The sequence below is a fragment of the Protopterus annectens genome, chromosome 9.part0 (assembly GCF_019279795.1).
Source record: "Protopterus annectens isolate FY-2018-M chromosome 9.part0, PAN1.0, whole genome shotgun sequence".
NCBI lineage: Eukaryota > Metazoa > Chordata > Ceratodontiformes > Protopteridae > Protopterus > Protopterus annectens.
In genome coordinates this window covers 97085727-97105338 of record NC_056743.1, presented here as the reverse complement: position 1 = coordinate 97105338, position 19612 = coordinate 97085727, and the positions used below count along the sequence as shown (strand labels likewise).

Below are 19612 nucleotides of genomic sequence, written 5' to 3'. Positions count from 1 at the left end.
TAGAAATGGTGTAGGAAGTGTGGTGAGAGAGTGTCTTTAGAAGGCAGTAAGGGATATCATCAGAATTAATGACCAGACTCATGGCAGTTAGACTCCAGTGTAATGATAGGGCAGTATTCATAATCTCAGCCTATGGCTCAGAGCAGGGTTGTGATAGTGAGGAAAAGACTGCATTCAGACAGCAGTTGCAGGACGTACTAGATGAAGCAGGACAACATTAATTGGTGTTGATAATGGGTGACTTGAATGCACATATCGGGACAGACAGAACAGGATATGAGGACTGCCTGAGTCCATATGGGTGGGGCAACAGGAATAAAGAAGGAGAAGCCATTCTAGACTTCTGTCTGGCAAATGGCTTGATAGTAGCCAACACATGGTTCAGAAAGAGAACATCACATGATCACATAGAAGAGTAGTCAACGTGCAACTTAGGTAGACTTCCTCCTAGTAAGGAAAAGGCACTGGGGTAGAATCCATGATTGCAAAGTCATCCCCAGTGAAATAGTCGACCCACAGCATAAAATACTAGTTGCCGCAATCAGCAGTCTGAGAAGGCTCTAAGGTCAACAGAGACCAGGATAAAGACCTGGAAGTTGACTGGAGAGAAAGTCCAACAGTTAAAGAAATGACTTGGGGCTCTAGCACCCCAAAAAGAGGAGGAAATAGGTGGAGCTGAATAAAAATGGCAGAGCCTAAAAACAGCATGTGCTAGGACTACAGAAAAGATATGTGGCTGAGACAGGTATGGAAATAATGTACATAAGGAAAGCTGGTGGTGGAATGCAGAAGTCCAGGAAGTCATCGATGAGAGTGCAGGAAGAAGTGGGAAACAGAAAAGACTAACCAGGCTAGGAAGGACTACTGGTCAGCTAACAAAGAAGCTAAGACAGAATTTGCAATAGCAAAGAATAGGGCATCGGAGGCACTGTACCAACTTCTGGAGAGTGACTCAGTAAGGGGCACAAAGAAACTGTATCAGTTTGCAAGGCAAAGAGAGAAAGTTAAAGAAGATAGTCAGGCACCCCTCGTAAGGGATGCCAGCAACAACCTGCTCACCAGTCCAGTGGACATCAAAGGCAGATGGAAGAAGTAATTCGAGCAGCTGCTGAATGAAGAAAACCTTACAGAAGCTGTACTGCCCCAGAAACAACCTACAATGAGAGAAGAAGAGGAGCTCACCCTAGAAGAAGTAAGAACAGCACTAAGGAAGATGAAGTCAGGGAAAGCAGCAGGCTCAGATGAGGTCACCACAGATCTGATAAAGATGCTGGGTGAGATAGGGAGAAATGGCTTCTGAGGGTAGTAATAGCAGTGTGGAGAGAAAGGCGTATCCCAGATGACTGGAGAATAAGCATGCTTGTGTCAGTGTACAAGAAAAAAGGGGACCTGCACAACTGTGGGCAGTACAGAGGTATCAAACTCCTATTACATTGCATGAAAGTTATGGAAAGGGTGATTGATAAACGAATACGCAGAGTAGTAGAATGTAAGATGGGAATTGAGCAGTTTGGATTCAGATCAGGATGCAGCACAATTGATCCGATGTTGCATTGAGACAGATACTTGAGAAGAAGCTAGAGATGAGGAGAGAGTCCAACTGGGTATTGCTAGACTTGGAGAAAGCATATGACACGGTCACAAGAAAGCTGATCTGGGCAGTACTGTGATGGTTTAAGTACAAACAGTCTTCGGCCTCACAGAGGGGTTCCCAGTGGGAGTGGGTTCAGCTCTGAGCCCACTGCTGTTCATAGTGGTGATGGACTACATTAGCGAACAGGTTGGAGGGGAAGAATCAACAAAGCTGCTGTATGCAGGTGATGTGGCAGTACAGGCAGACTCTGAGCTAGAATTTCAGCAAAGAATTTGAGAATGGAATGCAAATCTGAAGGCACATGGGATGAAACTAAGCACAGTTAATACAGTGGTACTGGCAGCATTGTCCATTCTCTACACATTAATCTCTTGTCTCAGTATACAAGTTGCCTTTGCCCCTGAGAATATTTTGTTTCTTTGTCTATCATACCCGCATTTTGTGAAATTAAATCTGAGAGCTGTGAATCTTACTCTGTTCCCTTCCAATGAATGTCTCCTGTATTTACACAGCAGTGTCTCAGTTTCAGGTTTGTGGCTTAAGTGCAGAATTCTTGCTACTGCTTTAGCTGTTCCAGTAAAGTAACCACATCAGGAGGCTTTGATAATGTGGTAATTGGCTGGATCTCCTCTTTGTGATCATCTTCTTTTGTTTTGTCTCCTTGCTTGCCTGTATGCATCTATATGTATTCAAGGTTTTGGGTCCTCAGAATCCATACCTTTTAGAACATCTAGATATCTGGGACGCTACCACCTGCTTGTCTCACTGCCCCTCTGTCACAGTCCTAATACATACTCAAATGTGTCCCTCCCATGCACTTATTGGAGTGGACTGCCTGGGCAAGTAATGCTTCTCTTCAAAAACTATAGGCTTAAGAATTGTCTGATGCAGCATCATTGTTGGTAGTGCTGTTACCCTGTACCAGTGCTATGACAGTAGGATACATGAGCTCTGATAATCTGAAAATCTGAAGTCCCATCATCACTGTGGTGCTGCTTTTGTTAACACTTGTATGTGTTTTGCTTCTCATTCTTATCTGTATACATTTGGAATGTACAAGGTCCACTTAATCATCTAACACCTTTGGAATGTAATGAAACCATTGGCTTCCCCTTTTGCCTGTGGGACTTCTGTGAAGGTTTAAATTGCTCTACCCACAAGTTACTTTGTATCCATTTATAGAACCCTGTAAACCACTCAGGTACAGTTTTGTCCATTGACCAGATGGATGCCATCCTTTTTGCCCTTTTTCTTAGTGTCATAGTCCTGATTTAGATTATCATGTCCTCAAGCAAGATACTAATTGCCACAAACCAAAGCACAAAGCAAAATGTAGTCACAAAATCAAAACACAGCCCAGGGACGAAGCAACACAGTTTCACACTTCAATGATTAAGCGCTTTCGTACCAAACTTCTTCAGAATCACAAAAACATAGTGGTCATCTATTAACTAATATACACTGCTTAAGAACTTCACCTGACCATGACCAACCAATAAAAATACATACATTGTAATTACAGTCGTTAAAAATCATTAATACTGATTAAATCAACTTCCATCTCTAAAAATAAATGAATCTACTACTATTGAAAAATTTACTATAATCAAGACATTTTTTGAAAAACAGATGACTATATCAAATAAGATTTTAGCCTAAGAGCACAACCTGTTGATGCGCTGTCGTTCATCCCAGTGGGGACCTTGGGATTAAGCCTGAGGTGCCAACGAAGTTCTCTTTCTTCTATTAGGTCAGCCCAAGGTCCCCCTCTGGCATTTTTAATGACTATTTCTATTGCAAAAAACAAACTATTATGATTGATATTTCCCCAGATGTTTTATCAATGCATTCTCGATATCCTTCTTTTTGATTATCAGGTACATGTTCATAAATTCTATCCTTGAATTTTCTTTGGGTTTTCCCCACATAAAAACCACTGCATTTCTGGCAAACAGCCACATATACCAATCCCTGAGAATTACAAGTACAGTGTAACCGGTGCAGGGTCCACTTAGTCTTCTAACACCTTTGGAATGTATTGAAACCATTGGCTTCCCCTTTGCCTGTGGGACTTATGTGAAGGTTTAAATTGCTCTACCCACAAGTTACTTTCTATCCATTTATAGAACAATGTAAACCACTCGGGTACAGTTTTGTTCACTGACCCGATGGATGCCATCTTTTTTGCCCTTTTTCTTAGTGTCATAGTCCTGATTTAGATTCTCTTGTCCTCGAGCAAGATACTAATTGCTTGCTCCGTAAAAGATCTGTCAGCATTTCAAAAATATTGACTTGACATCCATGCACCCAATTTTAAGTGTAACTGTAAATGTAATGAAGTCATTGACATGGCTCCTGCATTTCTTCTGTGTTCTCTAAACTTTTCTTTAACCTTTCTTCCTCTAAGCTTCAGCAGGAAGTTTAAAATGTTGAAGAACATGGTTGATTTTACCAAAATTGCAGCAAGCTGCCATCTTTCTTGTTGCATGCATTGCCTTACCCTGATAGCAGAGTTAAAAACTGCACCCATTGCCCTTAGTCATTTTGTGATGGTAACACAAGTTTGAATGCTCAAATAAACCTGTCAGTCATCCACCTCTTTATAGTGAGGAAAGCAATTGGCTTTCAGGGTTCAATTTATACCCCTACCCCCTTACTCATTGGCCCTTGACAGTATAATTAGTTCTGTTGCATGCTGGTGCTGCCTTTTGTGTGTTCTTGAATCTTTGGATCGAATGTCAATTTTCTTTCTGTCCTCAAACCTGTGTGTTTGGATCTGATCTTTGGATCCAACTCTGCCATTGCAGTAGCTAGTGGCAACGAAAAAGCTCTTGAGCTCTTCCCTTACCACAATCTACCCTTCTAAGTTACTTCAGATTTCATTTGCTGTTTTTTGAAGACGTGGTTCTCCAAATTGTTCTTGGGGAGATAAGTGATTTTTCATTTTTTTTGCCTGATATTTTTGGCTTCTAAACTTTCCATAAAAAGTTTAATTTAATGTCCCTTCTATCCCCTAACTTTAGTGACCTCTTAATTCAATAGTTTAAATACCTTTTCTCCCTTCTTGTACGAAAGTACCTTACGATACTTCTTTAGTGTCACTCTCATTACCATTGTTCTTTTCCTTCCAAACATCTTTATTAAATTTTCACATGTGTCAAAGGCAATCTTATATTTATATATCTTATTACCATTGTTGGTATTTTTTTCTCTAGTATCTGTTTTTCCTTTTCTTTTCTATCCTTTTATCTTTTGGACTGTTATAAAGATAAGCCGGCTGGCTTCAAAAAGTGTAAAAAAATGCAGTCACAAAATTCCTGTCAGTGACTCGCATATTTTGTGTGAATTGCCTTGGTCCCCTTCAACTGCAGGAAAACAGTGCTTTCTGTCATACGTTCAACCACAGAGCCTTGGTTGAACAAAAAAACAAGTTTGTATTGAAAGGTCTGTTGCCTTCCTCCTTTGGTGTGCCAATTTCCGGAGCTACACCTAAAGAAAAAGAGAAAACTAAAGAAAAGTGTAAACATTCTAGCTCTGTTTCTTCCTCATCCTCTAAGGTCTCAGGCATTGGAAGAAAAAGAACTATTTCGAAGCTGACTTATCCATCCGATCCTATTGCAAAACAGCTTGACACTGGATCTGACAACTTCATCAGATCTGAAGGCAAAAAAGTTCAAAACTGTAGACTGGACTGTTTCAGATCCATCCAAATGAACTATGAAGGATTCTCTGGATCAGATACACCTCCCTAGGACTTGGTATTCACACTCCTTTGACCCAGTCCCTTCCATGGTTCCATCTCCCTTCTTGGAGAGACCTAAATCTCCATCCATCATGTCTACTCGCTCTTCCCTGGAGTCTTACTGAAGAAGATAGAGAGAATAGTGAAGAAGATTCTCTGGACACAGGGTATGTCAGGGGCTCCTTTGGCTCTTAACCCTTTGGGTCAGGAGTTCCATGCATCAGCTACTTCTCCACTTCCTCCTCTGACTTCCTTCAAAGCATCAGAGCCATCAGATCCGAACTGCCCGGCAGCATTTGTATCAGATCAGAGGATCTTTGTCTCCTCTGATCCAAAGTTTGCTCTGAGTTCTTCGGCTCAGTCAGAGCCAGAGACCTCCTGGAGCCACATTGGCCTTGTTGGCTCTGAGGTGACGTATTTTACCCCGAGATTTTCTGAGCCATCTTTTTGCCTTGGAGCCTCTGGTCAGACCATGTTGGCTCTGGGGAGATTGTCTTCTGAGTGAGAGAGGACTACGACTAAGAAGCATGCCATCTTGGAGCCACATTCCTTTTTTTCTCAGGGACACTGTCTTTATGGCTCTGGTGAGAGCCATGTCTGCCTCTTTAGCTCAGACACTGCCTGTCCCTTCAGATCTGGCAACTCTGCACATGGGTCCTCACTTGGATCTCCCTCAGGGACAGCAAGCAACAAAACTACAGACTTCCCAATAGGATTCCCCCACCTTTTCTAATACCTCTCTGGAAAATCCCATAGAGGAGGTCCCTAAGAAGAAGACATGTAAGAGGAAACACCTGGACTCCACTGAGGAATCCATCACTGAAGATACTGACTTTGAGGTGGGAAAGATACCCAAGGTCACCTCCTGATGATGTCTCCTTTGTAGACATCTTAGAAATCTTAAAGCAGAGAGGTGGCTGGACGTCCAATTCTTCGTATGAGGAGTCTTTGTATCTGAAGACATTTGGTGCCTGTCCAGCTACCTCCTGGGTGACCCTGCCTGCTGATGATCTCATTGAGTTGATCTCTCGGTGGGCATAGAATGCCCCAGATACCATTGAACCTATTCCCCGGACACCAGACAAAATTATTATGGCCCCAGAGACGAACAATTGTGGAAGAAAGTTGTACTGGTAGATGAAATGGTTGTGGCGGCATCCACCAGAAAAAACTTGCTGAAGAAAGTTCTTCTATCCATCCTCCTAACAGAGTCCAGGACAATGGATAGATTTGCGAAGCATGTTTGTGTAAGTGACCTTCGCTCTAAGGTCCCTGAATTGCCTTTCACATTTCACGAGACTGCAATGGGATTTGATCAATGAGCTATCAAATACCGTTTCAGGAACTGTGTTTGACTTAAGTACAAGCCTTAGTTGCATCTAAGCTGTCCACCCTACAATCCATATGTAACTCTCTTCCTTGAGGCTCATTTCCCATATAACCGAAGGAATGAGTAGAGCAGTAGGTTCAGGCATATCCATAAGGAGAAATGCCTGGATGCACTTATGGGACTTTACGGAGCACTTCAAGTCTTCATTCATCAATGCTCCCTTTGAGGGCACTTATTTGTGTGGCCCTAAAGTAAAAGATACATTGGCCAGGTGTGAGAAAGATGGGAAGAGCCTGTCCATGGGCATACATTTTTCCACTCCTCAGATACCTTTCTCCAGCAACCAGAGAAGTAGTGGAAAGATGTTGGACAAGAAATCACAAGGGTCTTTGCAGAACACACGTGGAAGTAGTCCCCCAGAGGCAGATGGGGGAACTCTAATGGAAGACACCACCCTTGCGACAGAGGAGGCCCACGAAATCAAGGGTCTAGAGATACTTTCTTTGGTAGGCCCTTCCAGTGCTCCTGAATGGAGGCCTGATTCCCCTATTCTGAAGACAATTGGGGGTCGATTGTCCCTGCACCAGAAAGCCTGGCTAGAAATCACATCCAATAAATGGGTGCAGAGGATCATTTCCAAACAATACTTTGTACCTTCCCAGAACAAAATAATCCCCCATGTTCCACCCAATCAGAGGGATCAGGCAGCCATTCATATTCAAAGGCTGCTAGACAGTCATCCATGAGGTTCTCCCAGACCAGAGAGAATCCGGAACTTAATCTAGGTTCTTTTTAGTAATAAAAAAGACACAGCTCCAGCTCCTCCCTCATATTGATTGGTACTGCAGTAGCCTTAGCTGTATGGGTTATATCCTGCCAAGGATGCAACAGCCAGCTTCCAAAGCTCCTGGGCACCTTCCATATGCCCAAAATGTCTGTTAATCTGAGTTGAGCTGACTAAAAAACAAGTTTGGGTGGCAAGCCCTTAAGAGCTCTATGGCCACTGAAGATCGTTTCCCCCTGAGGCTTTAGAGGATAGATGGTCAGCTTGTACTGTTCCTTTGCTAGTCAAGTAAGTTCCCTTTGGGGGGGGACTTCTATTTAATTGTTTTTTTTATTACTTTCCATGTCAGGAAAGTTTATTTTAAGTTAGGAGTTTGTTTTAACAGATTGTCATGAGGCTGTACTTCACTTTTAAATGGGAGTACTGTTTTTATTTTCCTGTCAGCTGAAAATTTGTTTAAAATAGCAGAAAACTATTTTTTTTGTGAATTGTTTATTTTACTTTGTGTGGCAGACAACTGCTTTTTACTGTATCTCTGTGAAGAGAGACTTATAAAGAGTTGTTTTAAATGGTATTTGCTACTTGTTTTCCTTGGTAAAGGGGGCACCATTTTCGGCTTCACCATGGACCAGTCCGTTAGTCCAATGGTCAGTCCTCCTTCCAGCCACAAAAAGAAAACAATAAGCAAACAGCCTTTGCCCATTATAGCAGTATAGCAATTTGCCTCATCTAGAGATGTATGAATGGGCTGCTGCCATTAATTGTACCTCAGACCACTCCTCTTTTACCCCCAATCCCTCTGATGTAGCATCTGCAGCCACTGTGAACCAGGGGTTAGCCAAGTCCTCTGCAGGAGTTGGGGTGCCTTCATCGTGCAAAGGAGAGCTACTCTTGTTGGTCCTGGGAGTGGGAACAGGGAAGGCATCCTTGTTATATCAGAATGTTGTGCCCATCCCTGGGGAAGCTGCTGCTGCCATTAATAACACTGTTGGTTCATGTTTTTTATGTTAAAAAGAAACCAAAAACTAAGCATGTGTCTAGTCATCCTCAAATTTCCTTAGGAGTAATTCACTGGATCTGGCTTAGGCTTTAATAAAGGCCATTGACCCTTCTCATACATTACTCTGTTTCCACCTGTCCATCACATGCTGTCACGGGAAGAGAGAGAAATTGCTTGAAGACCAGTTCAGTTCTAGAGCTTTCTTTCCTAAAACTGTTTGTGATGGTGCCCAAATTCAACAATATACCACTTCACACCTCCTCTTCTTCATTTGTTTCATTGTAACATTAGATTTAAAAAGTTGCTCCACATTACTACCCACTCACATTTCAAGAGTTTCTTGATGTGATCCAGACAGAGAACCTTATCATTTCTCTGTCTCACTCTTTAGACCATCCATTGCACCAAGAGGTTTCACAAATTATCTACCTCCGGTTATAGCTCATTGCAGGCTACAGTGCAAAACCACAGTTTTCCATATTTAAATGACTGTTATCTTTGCTGAGTAAGTGTTAGGAATGTCTGCATTAGGTGAGTGATCTCTTAACACAAGCTGGGATTCCAAGAGAACATTCAAAAGTCTTCCTTGATGACTCCTTACAGGATATTGTTTCTGGGATGCTAACTAGATAACACAGTTCAAAAAGCTATCTATCTAGATCTATTTATAGGTTTATCCCACGCAGACTTTGGTCACTGTGAGGGAATACTTCAGAATTTTTGGTCTAGTGGCATCCGTGGTTCACATGATATCTCTGGTAAGACTCCACATGAGAGAGAATTTGAAGTCTCTCTTGTCCTAGCACATACACACCTTGTTTCTTCAGATCTCCACACTGGGTTTGTCAGACGGGAATTCAGTTTGTGGAGACAACAGATATCTCTAAATCAAGGTCTTCACTCCTCCCCTTTCCAAAGCAGTCCGTCACCAGTAATAGTACAAGGTGTGTGGGATACCAAGAACAGATGCAAGCACATCAATATTAATGAGATGCTTGCCATGATCAAGGCACTCAATTCTTTGCTCCCCAGGTAAAGACAGTACCGCAGTTATGTGGTACAGCAAGCAAAGGGGATGTTGGTTATGCCCCCTCTGAACACTAGCCATACTAAGTTGAGATATGGCTTTACAGCACAGTCTCTCACTCTATAGGCATCCTGCATTCCATCAGAGCAAAATTGTGGGGTATACAAGCTGAGCAGGACAAGAGCAGACTCTCGCAAATTGAAACTAGATGAGAGGTTCTTCCAAGATTTGATGCATCTGTGGGGAGTTCCTCAACTAGACCTATTTGCTTTCTCTCTGAACAGTTACTTGGCAAGATTATGTTCCAGAATTACATGCAGGAAGGCCTGGAAGGCAGATATCTTTTCTTTTCCTTGGACAGGAATGTTCCTGTATGCTTTTCCACCCATTCCAGTGGGTACACTCCCTTCTGGCCCATGCAACCCTAGATCTCCCTTTTGGAAATGGCTAGGGTCAGTTACTGCAAGCTTCCTCACAGAATAGATCTACTGTCATAAGAACAGGGGTGTTTGATTCACCCCAACAGCAGTCAACTTCAATTAAATGCTTGGATGTTATGGTCTTTATTCCCTTTAGGCACCTGTTTACTGAGGGCATGCATGTGGTCCTAATAGATGCAAGAAAGCCTGCTATTAGAAAATCTTACATTAGCAAGTGGAAAAGGTTTCCTAGTTGGTGACAGTAACATAACCAGCACCCATTTAGGGCTAGTTCTCTGGTTTTACAGTATTTGTGAGAGTTGCTATCCTGTGGTCTCTCTTACTCCTGTATCAAGGTTCATGTGTTGGCCTTTTCAGCATGTTTTGCTCATGGATCCTCCTCTTTCAATGCATTCTCATGTCATAATGTTTTTCAAAGGGGTTTTGCATAAGAGGCCTCCAAGAAAAAAGGTGGCCACTTCCTTTGGATTGTAATTGTTAGAGAAGTTAATGCTTGCTCCATTTTAACTAGCTAGCCTGCTTTATTTGAGGCTCTTAACATGAAAACAGTTTTGCTAATTCCTGTGACCTCTGCAAGAAGGGTATCCAAGTTGCAAACTCTTACGGTGACTCAACCCTATCTCATTTTTCACAGGGACAGGGTTTATTTGAGAACTAATCCTCCTTTTGTGCCTAAAGTAGTATCAGAGTTTACTTTAAGCAAAACTAAGCATTTCCCTGCTTTCTTTCCTGCACCCAGAACAACCTTGACAGAGCTAAATCATTCAGATCAATTCATTTCTTGTGAAGTTAAGAAGGGACAACCTATATCAAAACAGGCCATTTCCAAATGGAAATGGTCTGTTTTGACACAGGTTGTTTAAGGCTGTTACCTTTCGTTATACTCACCATAACAAAACTATTCCAGGCAGGGTCAAGGGTCACTCTGCCCTGGCCTTGGCTTCTTTTATGGCTTTGTGGAAAGGGTTGGATTGTAGAAGTGTTCTGGAAGCTGCTACTTGTTCCTACTTGTTCCTCTGTACATACTATGAGCTTGATTCCTTCTCTAGGTCTAGCTCAGACTTTGCAAGGACCATACTCCAGAGGCTCCTGGACTCTTCTTCTACCTCCCAAATGTAATAAATAGGATAATCTACCCATATAGCTAAGGCTACTGCAGTGATAAATAGGATGAACATAGTACTGCTGTGTAAGTAAACTTACCAGAACAGTAGACGTTAAAGTAATCACTGCTGCAGTAGGCACTAACTCTTATCCACCCCCGTTGTTTTTGATGTGTTTATGCCTGGGTGTAGTATTTTATTGTTCCTAGCTGTAGAATAAACGTGTGTCATACCTTTAAGAAGCATTTCTATGACCTGACCGTGCATATAAATAGCAAGCATGTGCTAGCTTTGGTGCCATTTTGTGAGTACAGCCAGAGTGTGAATATCTATATATGTGGCAGCTAGTTTGTATACAAGTTGGTTATTTAGCTTCAATTCTTGTGTGTTTGCACATAATAAAACTGCTTGAACAGAACCCATAATGTCAGTCTATTTCATCTTGATTAGACGAATGACATGGTGTCAGAACCGGGATTACAGAGACTGCTTTTCAGAGCCACGAGGTGCAGAGTTAACAGGAAGGCAAATTAAGAGAACCGAGAGCAAAAAAACGGGCCAGAAAAGAGCTAAAGGTAATGAAAACTTGCACAAATGATTTATTAATAAAAAAGTATAAAATAGAGCATTGCAAAGGCACAAACCTCATTACTAAGCAAGCAAATAGCACGAAAATGTTTATTAAGCAAACGAGAACCATAAAAAGCATATTAATCAGACAAAATGTTCGAAATTAAAATATTTAATAAAACGAGCATCAGAAAAGCACATAAGAGGTTTAGAATTGCCTCAGATTTGTAAAACGCGCATGTTTAAAGTTAAAATGAGCACAAGGAAAAATAATGGGCATGAAAAGAGATTAAATGAGCAAAATAAATATAACAAAGGGCAACAGGGGCACATTTAAGTATAAATAAAGCAAGGCAACTGCATGTTTTTGGTGAATTACTGTGTTTTGGCATACACTACTACTTTGCATTGATCGGAGCTCTAAATAGTATGACTAGAGTTATTTGATGTATCTGAAAGTGCGTAAAAGTGCTTACAGTGTGTGTTTATTGCTAGGCATATTCCGAATTGTTTTTTGTATGCAAAGTGCCACTATTTTGTAAAGTGCAGCCAGATACATCCATTTCGAAAAGTTCCTTGTGCTGGGTTTGTCTGTTCACAGAGTGCCTCCATTACAGAGTGTTACTTGCATTATGCAGAGTTGTTTAGCAAAGCACAACCATTTTGGGGAAATTTCAGTGTGCTGTGTGCTGTTTATTCGCAACATGCAGTTACTTAGAAATGTTTCTTACTGTGAGCTTCTTCTGCGTAGTTCATTCTCACAGTGCACTTATTTTGAAATGCCTCTTACACTGTAAGAGGAGATTTTAAGAGCATTACAGTGCCAGGGTTACTTATTTTGCAAAGTTCATTTATACAGAGGGTTGTGCTATTGGGCATAGTTACAAGTACTAGTATAAATTTCTGGCATATGTATGTGTGTGTATTCGTACATACTGGCAAAAGTCTTCACTGAGATGTATTAATATGGCAGATGGCTTTTGCAGATGACTGTTGCTTGTATTTGATCAGAATATTGCAGAGAATTGGAGAATATTTGAGCAAGAGTACAATGTATTTGTACAAGCAGCTTGTTCTGATAAAGATGCATGCACCAGGGCATTCATTTTGCTAAACCTAGCAGTGTCCCAGGCCATTGAAAGGGAGCGTTCATTTGTATATGCACCGTTAGTATACTAAGGTGAAGGGAAAAATCGTCATTATTGTACAGGCTGAATTAAGGGAAGACCCTGAGTGTTTGAAGTGCAAATTCAGAGAGATGTGTAACCCCCAGACAAATGTTACATTAGAGAGGCATTTGTTTTATACAAGAGATCAAAAGCAAGGAGAAACTTTTGCAGCTTGTATTACTGACCTGGGGAACAAAGCTAAAACATGTAAGTTTGATGATTTAAAAGGTGAGTTAATAAAGGACAGTCTCATGTATGGTATTAATAGTGCTGCTGTGAGAAAGATTTTGCTTCGTGACAGTGATTTAACGCTCAGCAAAGCTATTGAGATTTGTCAAATCGATGAAGTTACAGAGGTGCACACAAATATGCTTGCAAGTGAAAAGAACATGGTTTCAGCAGAATGCAGAGCAAATTTAGACTGCATATAGCTTGCAGAAACAGGTCTAAGTATGTGGCAGCTGTAGCCCCTGTGGGTGTGGCAAAGAAAACCCGCAATCTTCCAGCAAGTTCTAAGAGTAGTTCACTTAAAGGAGCATGTTTAGTGCAGTACAAGGGTGAATTAGCAAAACCCAAGTCCAGCTTTATTTGTAACTTTCGCAGTTGTCCCATCCATGAGTCCAAAAGAGAAGTGCTTAGGATTTGGTCAGCAATGCCATAAATGTAAGAAAATAAACCATTTTCAAAAAATTTGTAAATCAAGTAAGTCGCATCATAAAGAAGGGTCATTTGAAAAAGCAAATTGATCAACTAGAGCTGCAACAGTCTGCTTTCTGTGTAGATGGTGTGTCAGTAGTTGATGAAAAAATTGATGCAGTAGATTTATGGCAAGGATGAAGTATTTTGTACTACCAGAATCAATGGTAAATCCACTGAGCTCAAAGTAGACACTGGTTCAAAGTGTAATTTCTGCAGATACGTTTGCTAAAGTGAGAGCTGGTGAACAACTAAATGTGGCTAGTTATGCTAGTTGTGCAGAACTTGTTGCTTATGGAGGTGAAGAAATTCATACCAAAGGCTTAGTAGTGCTTTCATGTTATGTGGCCAAGAACTTATAATTTTATGTAGTCCAAAGACCTGTGCAGTCGTTATTGGGTCTCCGAGACAGTTTGAGAATAAATTTGCTTTCTTTTACTGAAGAAATTCATCAGATAAGCACATGTCCCAGTTCCAGCTTCGCTGACTCTATTTTTTCAGTGTGTGCTGATATTTTCGATGGCAAGTTAGGCAAAGTTCCAGTTGTTTATTCTATGAAGCTAGACCTAGAGATCAGTCCAGTGGTCAGACCAGCAAGAAAAGTTCTGGTAGCCAAGCAGCATAAAGTCGAGACCCACTTGAAAAAAATGGTGCAGCAAGGTGTAATCTGTCCAGTTAGATAACCTAATGATTGGGTGTCGTCCTTGGTAGCAGCTCACAAAAAAGGCTGAGACAAAATAAGAATATGTATTGATCCAAGAGATTTGAACAAAGCATTATAAAGGCCTCATCATCCTCAGTGTACAGTCGAGGAAGTCGCAGCTCTAGTACCAAATGTCATTGTTTTTTTCTGTCTTACATGCAAAATGTTAATTTTGGCAAGTGATGCTTGATCGCTAATCTTCATTCCTGACTACATTCAGTAGCCCATTTGGAACATACAGATTTCTCAGGATGCCATTTGGAATAAATTCTGCAAGTGAAGTCTTTCAGCGTGCAGTGGCGCAATTTTTTTCAGGTTACACTTGTGCCATAATAGTAGATGATTTGTTACTTGGAGGCAATGGTGAGAGTTCTAGACAGAGCGCTTGAAGTGAACTTTAAGCTCAACCCTATAAAGTGCAAGTTCAGACCACCAGAAGTTACATATGTAGGTCATTTGTTTACTGGCATTGGCTTGAGACCAGACCTGTCCAACCAAGTAGCAATTCTTAAGATGTCAGCGCCAGATAATGTACAAGCTCTACAATGTTTTCTTGGTATGGTCAATTATTTAGGCAAGTTTATACCAGACGTCAGTGAGTTGACAGTGCCTTTAAGATAGCTAAGATGCAAGAATGTTACATGGTCATGGTTGGAACATCACCAGAAAGAATTTGAAGACATTAAGCATAAAATTGCTACTCCGCTTACATTAAGATACTATGATGTCAGCAAACCAGTAACCCTTTCCTGCGATGCTTCGATATTTGGTCTAGGTGCAGTCATTCTTCAAGAGGGTAGACCAGTAACATATGCTTCTAGAACACTTACCCAAACTGAAATGCAGTATGCTCAAATTGAGAAAGAACTTTTGGCTATAGTGTTTGCATGTTCCAAGTTTCATGATTATATGTCTGATCGGGATATTCAGATTGAAACTGATCATCAACCTCTGGTTACTATTTTAAAGAAGCCTGTGCATTCAGCTCCAGCAAGATTACAAAGAGTGATGCTTAAATTGCAAAAGTACAGCTTCAAAATGGTCTCTACAAAAGGCAAACTTCTTTATCTAGCTAATACCTTATCCAGATCACCCAGAAATGCAATGGAACAGCTTGATGCAGAGAATTTTTGACTTCGATGCCATGGAAGTGCATAGTTTTTCTACCATAAGACTTGAACTAAGAGACTTGGCCAGTTTTGCAAAAGCTCATTCACTACATCAGTGACGGATGGCCGTCAAAGCAATCTAGTGTACCACCAGAAGTGCAACCCTACTTTCCTTACAGAGATGAGAGGTTGGTGGAAGATGACATTATTTTCAAAGGTCCTAAAATTGTTGTTCCTGCTTCTTTAAAACACGAATGCATACAAAATTTGCATTGTGATCATCCAGGTTCCGAAGCCACCAAAAGAAGTGTGAGATGACTAGTATTTTGGACATCTCTAGCAAAAGACATTGATAAATTACTTTTTTCTTGTTCAGTATATAGTAGTACTAAACCACATTTGCAAAAAGAACCACTTCAGCCAAGTCAAGTTACTGAATTAGCTTGGTCAACAGTAGCCACTGACATTTTTGATTGGAACAGTCAACATTACTTAGAACTGGTAGACTATTATTGAAACTGGTTTGAGATCAATCTGTTATCTAACCTAACTTCCATTAGTGTTATTAAGCTGAGACATAATTTCTCATTCCATGCAAGTCCACAAAAGCTCATCTATGACGACGGTACCCAATTTACCTGTCAGTTGTTTATGAATATGCAAGAGAATGGGACTTTGTACATGTTACTAGTAGTCCAGAATACCCACAGTCAAATGGCATGGCTGAACTTGCAGTACAGAGTGCAAAGCAATTACTTGAGAAGTTAAAGCGTCTTTTTGAATTTACTCAATCTCAGAAACATAATCCATGACGATATGTTTGGCTTACCTACTCAAAGACTTCTATCCAGGCAAACCAGGACAACATTGTCTATTAGTTCCAGTTTGTTGAGGGCTAAAGCTAAAAACAACAAAGCAATCAAACCCAATTATTTAGAAAGCCTCCTTTCCAGAAGCTCATTTAATGACAAATCAAGCAGATTTCTTTGTCCAGTGAAAGAAAGACGGTGAGGATATAAACAGCGAAAGGTTTTGACCAAATTGGTCAAGTAACAAGTATATGTGCAGAGCCGAACCTATTTGCTGAAATTTGAGGGTGTGGAGTACAGGAGAAGTCATAGACACCCTCTTACTGTATCAGAACCATTATCGCAGCATTATTCCTCTGATACATACTATAAATCTCAGAGCAATTCAGACAATGTTCCTGTTCCAGAACGTGTCGTGATTCCCACTGCTGTTTCTGATGGTGTTCCTGTTGTCCCTAAGGTTCAGCAGAGGCAATCCCAGTTGCTAAACCTAATCCCAATTTTTATATCACATGATTTGGCTGTATTTCCAGACCCAGTGTGAAATGCACAGCAACCTAGACGTAGTTGTATATATGTATCTAGTTCTGTATAATTGCATGAAGAAAATTATTTTGCATCAAATGCATGTCAGTCAGTCGTCAGTATTGCTTGACTCATTTCTCAGAGGGAGGATGTAGAATAACCTTTAAGAAGCATTTCTAAGACCTGAATGTGTATATAAATAGCAAACAATTGCTAGTTTCAGTGCCTTTTTGAGAGTGCAGCTATAGTGTGAACATTTATGTATGAGACAGCTAGTTCTAATGTGTTTGTACATAATAAAGCTTATTGAACAGAACCCACAGTGTTCAACTACTTCATCCTGACTAGAAGAGCAGCACTAGCATTGTCCTTTCAGGACTTTGCCTTTTCTTCTGTATTGGCAGGAAAGCTGTGAAGGGTTTGGTGCAGAAACGTGTTTTGTCAGCTCATGCTGACAGACCGTTTGGGCATGTGGAAGTTGCCCTTAAGTTTTGGAAGCTGTCCAGCTGTTATATCCTTGGCAGTATATAACTCCATGTAGCTGAGGCTACTGCAGCAGTGAGCATTTAAGCATGTGCTGTTCTGATGAGTTTAAGCAACTGTAATGTTTCTTCTCTCAGTTCTGGCTACATTCTGAGATCATTTGGAAATTGATTGAGTTGCTTTACTGCTTGCCTTGAACTTTGCCATTGCTAGACCATCTCCAGTTTCACTAGAATGAGTTTTAGCTACACCCACGAAGGTTCTCATGTTTGGTTATTCCTTCTAGTTGAATTCCTTTAGTGACACCGGCATTTATTCATACTTCACAAAGCTTTTTTTTTCTTTTTTCTTGGTTCCCAACTACTGTCATTCAAAACAGCTGTGCAAGACAGGCCTAGTGGCTGCAAAGTTATACCCACTTCCGGATGATAAGAAATGTGTGCTATACAAGTTCATTTCAAAATATCGACATTGCTGCAGACCTGTTTATGGAATGGAGGATACTTATCCAGGTCTTCAACACACTGCTGCTTTAAACATGGACCACCGATATTAAATATGCAAGGGAGGATTTCCTTATGAGCCCTGCCATAAATATATATTGCTGTCTTTGGTAATTGCCAACAGCTGTTGCACTTTAATTGATTTGCAACTGTATAGTATGTGTATTGTTCCTAGACTTGCCAGAATTACACCCATCTCAGACTATACCTAGTACCTTTGTGTATTCATACTAGCAATTACTAAAACCTGACTAAACTTAATTTTCCACGCTCGTGCGCAGTATGGTATGTTTCGTTGTGTAGTCTGTAATCCATTTTAAATTCGCAACGGACTGTAGGGTTCTCAGAACTGCACTTAACATTCTGTTAAGTAATGTCTCCTCTTTCATGTTAGTCCAGAGTGATGGCTTTATCCCCCCATGATATCTAGCAACTTAGAAAGTAAATTTTTTATCTTAACTTTTGTGTGATTTTCATTTTCTTTTTGCCTTGCCTTGTTGTATTTTTCTGTTGTATACCTGTGCACCACTTATTCGTTTTACTCTTATTTATTCAACACTTTATTTCACTCCTTCCCTCAAACACATTAACAGATATACATTCACACTCACATGCACTTGCTTTCTATCTGCACACCTTACTTCCAGGTCTTCAGTTAAGTTACTTTTTAAAAAAAAAAAAAAGTCTGCTGTATTGATGACATCATCATTATATTGGTGTCTACTTATCTGTACTACATTTAAGAAGTAATACCTTGCTAAACCTTGGTAGGAATTTCTGTCTTGGCTAACTAGACTGGTTTGAATTTAGAATAGTTTTGGCTGCATTACTTGGCAACATGTCTATTAGAGCAGTCTGCCGCCATCTTAAGAACTAAGATTTGTTACAGCAGTACATATCCCAGGATGCACATTTAGCGTTTATGGGTAAGTCTTGTCAGGTGCTTAAAAACAGATTTGCCATTCAGGCTTTATAGTGCAGCGCAAAGCCAGAGAGTAACAGTCAGTGTTTGGGAGCAAATATGTCATCTTTTCTGCTTTACTGTTTCCAGCATATGAAGATGTATATATTTTTACATTTACTGGATTCATGAAAGTGTTTTTCCTCTCTTTTTTTATAGTTATGATTCCTGCATATTCCAAAAATCGAGCATATAGTCTGTTTTTTATCTTGTTCATCGTAATAGGTAAGCACTTCATTTATTTTCTGAACCCTTATTTCAGTTATTTGTTAACTGGACCAATGGGCTGGTCCATCTGGACACTTTTTCATCTATGACCTTGGGAGCAATCATTGCACACATTTGTCATAGCTACCTTGACCAAAATTACAGTTAGTCAGTTAAAAAATAGTAAGTATGTGGATAGCAGAATATTTGCAGTGCATTAGTCTGCATGAAGCATTTCTGCAGTATATGAACACGTAGCTGTCTGTGTACTTTAGCAGATACACTAAACTGTGTAAACTGGCACAATAAATGTAGATGTAAAAAAACGTATACAATCCACCTGGAATATGATATAGGTTCTCATATTCTATTACAGTTTGCCTTCCTTAAGCCATGAAAATGTTTTTGTGCCTCCACTCAGTATCGGAACAGTACATCTGGCTTATACATTCAAAAAAAAAATGTTTGTATAGACAGTGTCCTACCCAACCCACATGCATGCACACAATAAAAGTAAACAAGATTTGCCTTCATACATTATTTTTTTTTACTGTTGTTTTGCTGTCATATATTCACTCTGACATATGTAAGCTGCAGACTTTAAGTATTACTGTATATTAATGTTGTGTCTTAGATGTACATTTTATTTTTTACCTAGTGGCTATTGCTTGATGTAGAAAGTGTAGAGGTGTAGTAACACAAGTCCGAAACTTTTTGCCTACGTCCTTTCCTCTGTAAATGGGATCTGCCCTATACAAGTGCTGAGTTAACTATGCATGTATGCATCTCTTAAAAAATGTGTATAGGTATAAAAATTTTACTGGAAAAAGTATAGCTGTTACTGATGTGTGTAAAGA

The 19612-nt window shown here is 40.3% G+C and overlaps 1 protein-coding gene across 1 annotated transcript in view; it reads left to right on the top strand.

Moving 5' to 3' along the window:
* The window catches only part of TPCN2 (two pore segment channel 2), a 1483468-nt gene that overhangs the window by 607623 nt on the left and 856233 nt on the right, over positions 1 to 19612 (top strand). The window contains exon 9 of the mRNA XM_044082617.1: positions 18708 to 18773. Coding sequence (XP_043938552.1) covers positions 18708 to 18773 — 66 coding nt within the window. The remainder of the gene's footprint in view (positions 1 to 18707; positions 18774 to 19612) is intronic.